The sequence below is a fragment of the Fundulus heteroclitus genome, chromosome 23 (genome assembly GCF_011125445.2).
Source record: "Fundulus heteroclitus isolate FHET01 chromosome 23, MU-UCD_Fhet_4.1, whole genome shotgun sequence".
NCBI lineage: Eukaryota > Metazoa > Chordata > Actinopteri > Cyprinodontiformes > Fundulidae > Fundulus > Fundulus heteroclitus.
This window is the reverse complement of record NC_046383.1, coordinates 6,797,857-6,809,498: the sequence shown is the minus strand read 5'-3', so window position 1 is coordinate 6,809,498 and position 11,642 is coordinate 6,797,857. Positions and strand designations below refer to the sequence as shown.

Here is an 11,642-nt window from a genome sequence, read left to right as displayed (position 1 = left end):
TGGTCTGGAGCTGCATTGCTGTTTAAGCACCTTGATGACTTCCTATTATTGATGCTGATTAAGAACTCGAAGGAGATCGACCAGCGTCCGCTTCTGACCTTTAGCTTTTGCACATTTGAGCTACGCAGCAGGACAATAATCCAAAGCACACCAGCAAGGCCACCTCCAAATGAATCAAAGACACCAGAATGGAGTGACTTAGTCAATGTTTGGACCTGAATCTGATTCAGATGCCGTGACGGGGCCTTCAACAGGCCTCCATTCTGAATAATTTTAAACAATTCTGCAAAACGTTTGGGTAAAAATTCCTCCACAGCGAAATGAAAGACTCATTGCCTGTTATCACAAGAGTTCAATGGCGTTTCTCTCCATCAAACGTGATAAAACTAGTGGCTAGGTTTGGGAGGCTATTACAATTTCTCACATGGACTAATTTGGTTGGATTGCTTTATTTCCTTAGGAAATAAAATCATTTGAAAGCTGCTCTTTTGTTATCTTTGTCTGATATAGATTTTTTGTTTTTGATGATCTTCAACACTCATACGAGCCATAAAAAGCAAAAGCAGAAAAAAGTCTGCTGGAGAGGCCCAATTTATTTTTCCCAACACTGTGCAGTATCCTGTAGACACACTAGTACTCCTTGAAGTGTTTCACATTCTGTCAAGATACAAAAAAAAAATGGTTCAATGTAATTTTGGGATTTTAGGTGATAGCCTACAACAAAGATTTTCATACTTATAGATGAAAATGATACAGGGATTTTAATGTTTTGTACAAATAAAAACACAAAAAAGCTAGCTTTCCTTTGCATTCAGCCCTTTTGAGTCGATACATTTATAAACCATATAAACGCATTCAGCTGAAACGCATTTGGGTTTCATCTCTTCCTTCTTATCACATTTACAGACTGAAATTTTCTCCCAAATTATTTTTTGGGGGGGGGGGGATAGCTCAAGCTCTGTAAGATTGCATGTAGAACATTTAAAAAGCAATTTTATTACCTTCCCATAGATTGTCAGTTGATTCTGGCCTTTGACCTCGGGTGTCTCCTAAGTGTTGATCAGTATTAGTTATCCACAAAGCACAGGGTTTTGCTGAATAACATTTTGTTTCTCTGTGTGACGAGGAAAACTTCCACATGTTTGTTGTTCCGGCTACAGGGCTTGTGACAGACTGCAGATAGGACTTCTTTTGGTTTTCTTTTAACAATCCCTTTCCCTCTTATGAAGGCCAGATTAGTGGATTTCACAATAAACGGTTTTCCTGAAAAACAAATTCTCCCACCTTACCTGCAGCTCCTCCAGAGTTACCACGGGTCGCCTTTCTGATTAATGCTTTCCTTGCTGACCTTTCTGCTTGGGTGGACACCCACGTCATGTCATGCATTATTTTGACATTATAGCTTAAACAGTGCTTATTCAGATGTTTAAAGCTTGGTTATATGTTTTCTAACCTAACACTGCTTTAAACTTGGCCACCGCGTCTTCCTGGACCTTTCTGCTGTTTTCCTCTGTCTCCATGACACCGTTTGTTCACTAATGTTCTCTAACAAACCTTTGAGGTCTTCACAGAACCGCCGCCTTTATACCAAAATTAAATTACACGCAGGTGGACCCTGGTTGCACAAGATTTTTATTAAGTGCATGATCTTCTACTTGATGATCATGTGCTACTTTGTGCTGGTCTGTCACATCAAATGCCAGTAAAACACATTAAAGTTTGTGGTTGCATCGTCACAAAATGTATGTTTGCTCCATAAAAGGTAGTCTCACTTTTCCATTGAGTGTTTGCATTTTGTCGCTAACATTAGGTTTTTCTTTCTGTCTTCCCAAAGGTTTCAACGTCATGTTCACACGTACCGTATTCTTCCTGACCCGGATGGTCTTCTGGCGGTTCAGGTACAAATATCCCTGCCATGTTACGTAAATGGAAAGCTCGTGGCAAAGCACCAGCCAAAAAAAAAAAAAAAAAAAAACGATGCCTAAAAGCTTGACGCAGACCGTAGAGCTAGTCAGAAACCCCGCCGGTCAGATGGCATTAGAAAGCATCAAACAATGGTTTGTTATTCCACGCTGCCCAGAGAACAGGAGCGTGTTTGTGTTTCTCCCCTCTGCAGACTCTGCTACGGCTGCAGCTACTTTGTTGTTTGAAAGGCATCCCTGCCATGTGTGCTGCATGCTTGCAGCGTGAGCTCAGCAGCACAGAGGAGAAATTGTTTTCGTGTCTCAGAGATTCCTACCCACTCACTTCTTCACTGACCAAAGGGTCATTTGCATTAGGTATGACAGTTTAAAGGGATGGAGGGATGTTTGAGGCAGAGATTAGATGTTTTTGCGACTCTTGGTGTCAAGGTGTTGACTCTGTTTTTTTATGCATTAAAGCAGGCGATGGAAGCACAAAGTTTTCAACCTCACTAATACACACAAATACCCGAAGTAGGGTGTGTAAACTTACTTCTTCCATGGTTAAAGGTAAAAGAGCAGTTTAATATCAATCACCTAGCAGTGCTTTTAAGGCTTTGAGTTGAAAAAAACTCTGCTTTCTAGGGTGGATGTCTAACTCTGCTGCTATTTCAGTTGTTTTTTCCACTGCCATCAGTATAAACCTCCAGTATGTGTTTTCCCCCAGACTGGATTTGCTCCACTAACTCACAAGTCGCATGCTCGCCCTTTTCTGTTTTTCCAAGAAGGCCCAGGGAGATATTTTTGGGGGCGCTGCCTCCTATCCTATTCATTTCTTTTGAATGACTTTTCAAGAGACATTTGTGGTTTAAAAAAATACTATTTTAAGAGAACAGAAAGTCAGCCAAAATAAAAAAAAATAAAAAAAACGGTTTCTCTCACCGCAAAAGGAAAGTGAAAAAAAAAGGCTAAAAAGAGGCCGCAGGAAGGAGCTGTTCGCTCTGAAGTTGTGGTGTAATGTGCCGTGTTAAACTGGTCCATGTGAATGGTGGCTGTGTGAGCTTGTAATCTTATTTTCTTTTGCCTTTAATGCACCAAGTTTGATCGAAGGGAAATTTGGTTGCTGACGTGAATAAAATGCGGAAAAGTTTCTCAGAGAAAGTCATCTGCTTTTAGAATGATATTTTAACATACTCGATGAATTCCCATTGGGGTCATCACTTCTCTGAGGCTCAGGCTTTTTAAAAATCCCATGAGATGCCTTTTATCACCACGCATCATCTGTATGTGCCTTTTTCCGTCATGCAAATAGATACTTCTGCTTTGTTAAAAAAAAAAGGACCAATTTCAGAAGAGATGAGCTTCTGTGTGCAGCATCTGCTAGCTAACAAAGTCAACAAATCAAAAAAGATCAGCTCTTTTTATTTAAGTTGGAATTAAGGATGAAAAACTGTTCACTGTTTTTTGTGCATTTTAAACAAGCTGACTGCTTTAAAGTCGCTTGTCACAGTATGCATTGCTGCTATGTGCTGTAAACTCAGTGAAAGCATCTGTGCAGTTTCCACTTGGATTTGCATGCATGAAAAACACAATGTAATGTTTTTTTTTTTACAGCATATGCAAACAATTTGCCACTGTCGCGTTTGTATGTCCCGCAGACAACACAGGGCGTGCAGGTGAACTGTTTTCGGACACTGGAGGACTTGGTGTTGGGATACCAGCAACCCCACAAAGGCCTGGTCATCCCTCTTCTCTACCCTGTGTCCCACGACACAGACACGGGGGACGAGAGCTCAGGTGGGTCACGGGCTGTCGTCACTGAAATGCCTCCCCGGAGCATGATGCTGCCACCACCATGTCTCACCATGGGCTGGGTCTGTTTAGGATGCAGTATTCGTTCTCCACCACACCTATAACATTTTATATGGATGTGAAAAAGCCCATCTGACCAGAGCGCCTTCTTCCAAGCAGCAAGCAGAACCCCTACGGCGTTCTTTATAAAAAAGGCGTTCTTCTTGATGCTCTTTGCATGAGGCCACATATGTGCAGCAAACAACATGGTCAGTACTTGCCATTTTAACAGAGTCTCCCACCTGAGCTGTGGACCTCTGTAGATCTTCCAGAGGTGCCGTCAGTCTCTTTGTTGCTTTTTGCGTGCCTGTGCTCTTTTGTGTACTGTGAGTAGACAGCCGCATCTTTGAAGGTTTGCAGTTATACTGTACTCTTCGTGTTTTTGAATGACGGCTTGAAAAATGCTCTGTAAGTTGTATAAATCTTAGGTTTTTATAACCCTGTTTTTTTTTTAGAACCATTTAAACTTCTCTTCAACTTTATCCCTGACCTGCCTGGTGTCTTTCTTGGTCTTCATGTTCATGATGCTGTTTGTTCACTTGGGACTCCCTTTATTAATTTGATGACATCTGAAGTTAATTAGTTTTACTGGATTTTATTTAGGGGTATTGGAGTAAACAGGCTAAATACAAATAAATGCAATTGTTAATATTTTATTTCTAAAAGACTTACAAAAATCATGCATAATTTTTATTTCACGTCCCAATAATGCGCTATTTTGTATTTGTCTATCATATAAAATCAAAATAAAACAAGCTGAATGGTTCTAAGCTGGCAAAATGTGAAAAAGTTAAAATGGTGTGAATACTTTTGCAAGTTGCCAATGTGTTTTTGTTCAGATTGAAACATTTCTTTCAGCTGTTGAATTTCTTTTTCTGAGGTTATTACTAATACTCTGTTTATTTGTTTTTATTTTTATACACAGACGATGAGAGGCCGCCTCCCATCCCAACCTCTGTCAACACAGGGTCCTTCGTGGGATCTCCATCAAAACCAGCCCCCCATTCCTTATTCCTGGAGAAACTGCTGGAGCTGAATACATCAAAGTATAAATGCTGAATGTGTTCTCTGCTTTTCTAACCAAATAAGGGCTTTTTGTTGACTTCCATTCATTATAGTCCGTCTATCCATCTGTTTATACCTGATCATCCCTGCAGCATTGTAGGGAGCTGGGGTCTATCGCCAGCAGTCATTGGGTAGAGGCGAGGGTACACCCTCAACATGTCACTGGCCCCACAGCAACACAAAGACAGACAGGTCAAACAACCATGGAATGCACTCATACCTAATGTCAATTTAGGAAAAAAAAACAATTAACTTAGCAGTTAAAGTAAGTATTAAACTGTGGATGGAAGCCCAGGTACCCAGTGAGAACCTATGCACGCACAATGAGAACATGCAAACTCTACACAAAAAGATTCTAGATGGGATTTGAACCAGTGACTTTCTTGCAATGGAACACCAGTTCAAAACTCTTCAAACTTCCCCCTAAAACCTTGTACTCCCTGGACAATCCCTTTTAAAACCAACTTGTAAAATGTAACAATCTCCTAACCTTTTACGATTAATCAATCTATATTTGGTGGCCACCAATACCTTCATCTCAAAAACACATCTGATCTACAAAATTTTCTCTAAAACCAATTGGCTATGGTCCATAGACCATGATCAACCAAAGCTGGGCCCCCCTTGGACAACGGTGTCAGGCGTTAATGGCTGAAGCACCTTAAGGCCACAAAGTTCACTACTGATGATGTGGTCCAAAATTATGACTCTAATACAAATCATTCCTAACACATTACTAGAGTACTTTGTTTGTTTTTTGTGTTTCCTACTTGGGTTTATAAAAAGGAGATGAGCTCCTCACCTTTTTCGGCCATTGGACTGATTCAGGGGTAAGTGATCTTGACACTAAACCAGCCTTGACCCTAAAAGTGGGGGTACACTGCATTACGACCAAAGTTTGGCCCTCATAAAGCCGAACACTTATCACAGGGTTGGTCAACATACCAGAAAAGGCCCTAAAAAGGTAACATGAACCACCATGAAATAGGTCAACGTGGTGATGGCATACTTTTTTTTTTTTATGGGCGCTAACTAAAGCAACACTCATGACTTTACCCAGTTAACCACGCAGTTTGGATTAGATCTGTGTTTAACTGGCAGCACCACCACACCACCAACCCACAAATGTTTCTGCGCTGAGGGGAGGGGTGGTATCACAATTAGCTATAGAGTCAACACTAATACTGAACCGGAGAACAACTCCTTAACAATAGGGTCACACGTTTATGTGTATGAGTATGATTCGGATCATTGACTTTAATTATATGCATTTCTGTTTCACTAAAGTTCACTTCCAAGCTAAAGGCGCCTTTGTGATCGTTTGGATGGATTTTTCTTTCAGTACTCTTGTCTTGGGTGTTGGTTACATAGTCCTGCCACTTCATTACATGTAGTTTTGGTTTGGACCTTCAATTGGCGAGAAAAGTCAATTGACTTCAGTTTATTTAAGGTTTACAATAATCTACTCATAGTTTAGTTTGTCAAGAAATGGCGTGAAATTCAATGTTTCCAATCTATTTCTAATTTAAGGTTTCTCTTTTTCTTGACAACATTTTAATTAAATAAGTAATCAAAACGAAAACTACAAAGAAAATTAAGTATATGCTGTATAAAAAGGCCCGTAACCTTCCTCCATTTTTCTCTCGCGTCACCGTGGTCAGACATTTTAGGCCTACTACCACAAGCTTCTCACAGTAGTTTGCTGGAATTTCGGCCGATTCCTCCTGACAGAACCGGTATAACCGGGTCAAGTTTGAAGGACGCCTTTCCCACGCACACCATGTCAGCTCTGCCCACAAGCTTTGCATGAGGATCAGGGCTTTATGACGGCTGCTCTGAAGCAAAACATCACCACAACATGATGTTGCCACCCTCGTACGTCACAGTCGGGCTGGTGGTGTTTGCAGCCAACCCCTCACTGCCCAACCACACATCCACCCCTCTGGTCATTGTGACCAGACACAGCTTTAGTTTAATCAGATCACACGCGATGTTGCCAAAATATGTCCCTGTGTGGCTTTGCTAACTAAGACCTGGCTTTTTTGCGTTGTTTTTAGAATAATAGCCTCTTTTGTAGAAAGTGGCCTTTCAGCCCAGGACTTGTAAGAGAAGATAACGTCTTTCTCATACCAGCTTCCGCCAGCATCTTGACAAGGTCTCTGGCTTTTGATCTCAGAGTGATGTGCACATTTTGCATGAAATACATATTAATATCTGGGACACATAACCTATTTTCTCACTGAATGGTGAAAAGGCTCGACATTTACATTGTGTTTATGCTTCCGTATGAATATTTCACCAGATGAACCTGGCATTTTAAGGCATCTGGACATTATGACCAAGAATGAACCAAACCTAACTTCGCTTCCTGATATCAAGGCTTGTCATTTTTAAGTTTTTCCATGAGGTTACACGATGAAGTAGTGTGTTTGTCATGTAAATCTGCAGTTGTGCCTCCGATTAACTCAAATGTTGTGAATTAACCAATCAGCACCTCGAAAAGCCATAATATCACCATGTGTATGTTCCCACATTGTTTAAAGGGATGGTAACTGTCTAAATGTGAAAACATTATAAAATATTCTTATTATTATGTCAATAAGCAAACAATTTAAAAAAAATCCTAACCATCTTAAAACAGCAAAAGTTTGATCTGATTTAATGTAAGACAGTAAGAATAAAGGGTTATTTAAACATCAAGTTTTAGACATATACATTTTTTAGTCTTCAGTGCTTTCTAAACTCTTTAAAACTTATGTGCAAGTGTACAAAACCACAAGACAGATTCCTACTGTGTCATTATTTAGTTAACAGACATGAAGCAAGAATCAAATGAGTAGACAAAACCCTAGAACTTTAAGGGATTTTACTTCCTTCTTATCACATCATTAAAAATATGTATATTTTTTTTACTTGAGCCACATTAAAGAAAGAGTCTAAGTTACACATCATTACATTTCCCATTTCCATTTTACAGACAGAGGCACCTGTTTGCAATCAAGCGTAGCAGCTTGATCAGGTCCTATTAATAAACACCGCTGTTCTGCTCAGTTTCCCACAAGTTTCAGAAAGTTTTTTTCTCTCCTCTGAGGTGACACCGAACGTCAAGGGAACATGTGTAAAATCCACTTTTTTAGCCTTTAAATACATTTTGTTGTGTATTTGGAGCCTTTAGGAGTGCAGGATTTTTTTTATTGTAGTCCAGGAGCTGCATAGATATCATTATATTGTTCTTCATGTTTTTCAAGCTGTTCAGTTTTCTCGATTTTATATTGCATTTGTTTAACTATTACGTCACAATATTTGCTAAAGAAGGTCATGGACCTCCTGCTTTGCAATTTCCGCCATTTTTATTTGTCTGAGGGATTTTGTAGTCCAAGCTGACGGATGCTGAAGCTACAATGATGATATCTCCCCTTTAATGTTCAGGGAACCAAATGAAATGATGTTATAATCTGATATACTGTTTTATCTATTCTTCCACAGTATTGCAGGTGAAGTGATTGGCCTGCTCAATGACTACCTCTTCAGTGAGCTTCCTCTGGACATCGAGAACGTGCACAAAGGGGCAACAACTTTATATCACCTCAAGCGCACTTTGGTTGCAGCCTGCCAAGGCCTCAACAGGTTAGCATCTCTCTTGATTTTTAACAATAGGCGTCAATGTTTTTTGCTGGGATTTTATTCAATAAACTAACAAATGGTGCAGAAGTTTGAGGTGGAAGGAAAATAATACATGGTTTTCAAAAGTTTTCATCAAAAAGGAAAATCTAAAATGTGTAATCTGAATTTTTATTCCCAAGTCAGGACTTGGTAAAGAACACCTTTTGTTGTAATCACAGCTGCGAGGGCTTTGGGGTTTGTTTATACCAGCATTGTACACTCACCGGCCACTTTATTAGGTACACCTAATTAACTGCTCATTAATGCAAATATCTAATCAGCCAATCACATGGCAGCAACTCAATGCACTTAGGCATTTTGACGTGGTCAAGACAATCGGCTGCAGTTTAAGATGAGCATCAGAATAGGGAAGAAAGGTTATTCAAGTGACTTTGAACGTGGTATGATTGTCGGTGCCAGACGGGCTGGTCTGAGTATTTTAGAAACTGCTGATCTACTGGGATTTTCACCCTCAACCATCTCTAGGGTTTCCAGAGAATGGTCTAAAAAGATAGAATATCCAGTGAGTGGCAGTTCTGTTGGGGCAAATGCCTTGTTGATCCCAGAGGTCAGAGGAGAATGGCCAGACTGGTTTGAGCTGATAGAAAGACAACAGTAACTCAAATAACCACTCGTTACAACCAAGGAATGCAGAAGGGCATCTCTGAACGCACAACACATCGAACCTTGAGGCGGATGGGCTACAGCAGCAGATGACCACACTGGGTGACACTCCTGTCAGCTAAGAACAGGAAACTGAGGCTACAATTTGCACAGGCTCACCAAAATCAGACAATAGAAGATTGGAAAAACGTTACCTGGTCTGATGAGTCTCCATTTCTGGTGGTGGTTGGTGTAATGGTGTGGGGGATATTTTCTTGCCACATTTTGGGCCCCTTTGTACCAATAGAGCATCATGTCAACGCACTGGTTGATGTTTAGGGTTGCTGTCCTGCTGGAAGTTAAACCTTCACCCAAGTGTCAGGTATTCTGCAGCCACTGTCTCATTTTAATGATGCTACCTCTACCATGTTTTACCACTGTTGATGGTGTTGTCAGAGTAATGTGCAGGGGTGGTTTTCCACCATACTTACTGTTGTTCTGTAGGTCTAAGAGTCACAGTTTGTTTTCTTTAGACCAGAGCACCTTCTACGTGTTTGCTATATCCCCTGTGTGGCTTCAAGCATGGTGCAAACTGGACTTCTTATGGCTTCCTTTGCACAAAGACCTTCCTTATGCCACTTTTCCGGGGACTAATTGTTATCCTGTCAACCGATTCTTCCACCTGAGCTGTGGCTGCCTGCAGCTCCTCCAGAATTACCACGGGCCTCTTGGCTGCTTCTCTAATTAATGTTCTCCTTGTCCGCCCTGTTGGTTTAGGTGGAGCGCCGCGGTTTGGTAGGATTACAGTTGTGCCATATTTGTTCCATTTTTGGATGATGGATTGAACAGTTCTCTGTGAGGTACTCAAAGTTATTCTAATTGTAAAAAACAAAACAAAAATTCTTGTATTGATTTCCTTCCACTTCACAATTATGCACTATTTCTGTTGGTTTATCACATAAAATGCCAATTAGATCAACACTTTTGACTGTAACATGACAAAATATGTAAAAGGTTCAGGCTTATCCCACCTTTTGCAAGGGACTGTATGTTGGCAAATTTTTTGTTGCAGTTGTGACTAAATTGAATAAGTTGAATGATGAGATTCAAACAAAGTGATGCCTTTATCACTTCCACAGTGAGATAGATCTCACTCTTTCAAGTCTGGAAACCTTGGCCAAAGTCTTCGACCATCCCAGCTGCTCTTTAACTCCCATCAAGGCACAGGTACCAAAACAAACCATTAATTATACTCGTACCCATAGACGACTTCACTCTACGTTTTTCCATAATGGTAACCCAGCCCCTTCCGGACTCAAACTCAGTGTGGCTTTTTTCTTGTGCTTTGGAAACAAGGGTCCAGAGAAGGAAATTGAGAGCTTGTTGTGTAAAATCTCAGCTTTGATCAGCCTCCTTTCTTCGCTGGAAAAAAAGGTGCGTTCACAGGGTTAAGAAACTGAAAAATTGCTGAAATCACACTCATCTTTACAAAAAAAAGAAAAACAAATTAATATTCTAGTATATGTTTTGTGATGGTAGGACGTTACCACCTGATTCTGAGGGTAGACAAATGAGGCAAAAGGTCTGTGATTGTAACACTGCTTTATTCTTTCCATGTGTAGGTTTTACAAGCATTGCAAGATGCAGTGACCAATCACAACCTGGCAGTGCAGCCCAGCCCACCGCCTCCTGAATCAGCACCCACCACAGTAACGCCTGTGAAGAACAACAGCAGACAGCTGCCTGTCCACTCATTTCAGGTGAATCTGGCTTAAAATAAAGCCTCTCCTTACATGAATGTGACTGTAATTTGAACATTTATGGAAAAACACAAAGTACACTCTTGGCACTTGCTTGGGATTTCAGATGGAAAACAGCATCCTCTACTAATAAAATGCAGTTATTAGGAAACAAAGCAGGTTTGACCATCTGCTTTGGCAGCTTGCAGGTTTGGAGCGTACAGGTAGAGTGTGACACGACTCCAGGAAGGGATTTCATCAGCTGTGACTTTACAGAAGCAATTTTTGCTCTCCACCAAAAACCTAAGAGCAGTTTTCCATGATATTATTGACAGTCTTGGAAACATTCTTTCTCCCCTGACTTGATTTAGTCTGATCACAAATTAAATTTAATTTCTTAAAGGATTACCCTAAATAGGAACAATGAAAGATGGCTGACCTTTTGTGTCCAGGTGAAGATGGTGAGGTACGGCAGACAAACCGTGTCTGTGGATGTGGATTCAGGAGTCCTGCTGTTTCACAGGAAGGCGGGCTCATTTGGTGTTGAGAGGGTCTCCTATAACAGAAGTATGAATATAAATCTATCTATCTATCTATCTATCTATCTATCTATCTATCTATCTATCTATCTATCTATCTATCTATCTATCTATCTATCTATCTATCTATCTATCTATCTATCTATCTATCTATCTATCTATCTATCTATCTATCTATCTATCTATCTATCTATCTATCTATCTATCTATCTATCTATCTATCTATCTATCTATCTATCTATCTATCTATCTATCTATCTATCTATCTATCTATCTATCTA

The 11,642-nt window shown here is 40.3% G+C and overlaps 1 protein-coding gene across 2 annotated transcripts in view; it reads left to right on the top strand.

Moving 5' to 3' along the window:
* Window positions 1-11,642, top strand: part of inppl1b (inositol polyphosphate phosphatase-like 1b) — a 36,809-nt gene that overhangs the window by 2,951 nt on the left and 22,216 nt on the right. For both annotated transcript variants that reach the window (XM_036127297.1, XM_036127296.1), the window contains exons 2-9: window positions 1,835-1,898; window positions 3,560-3,698; window positions 4,678-4,798; window positions 8,304-8,444; window positions 10,223-10,310; window positions 10,440-10,517; window positions 10,706-10,843; window positions 11,275-11,389. In XM_036127297.1, the coding sequence (XP_035983190.1) occupies window positions 1,835-1,898; window positions 3,560-3,698; window positions 4,678-4,798; window positions 8,304-8,444; window positions 10,223-10,310; window positions 10,440-10,517; window positions 10,706-10,843; window positions 11,275-11,389 (884 nt within the window). The remainder of the gene's footprint in view (window positions 1-1,834; window positions 1,899-3,559; window positions 3,699-4,677; window positions 4,799-8,303; window positions 8,445-10,222; window positions 10,311-10,439; window positions 10,518-10,705; window positions 10,844-11,274; window positions 11,390-11,642) is intronic.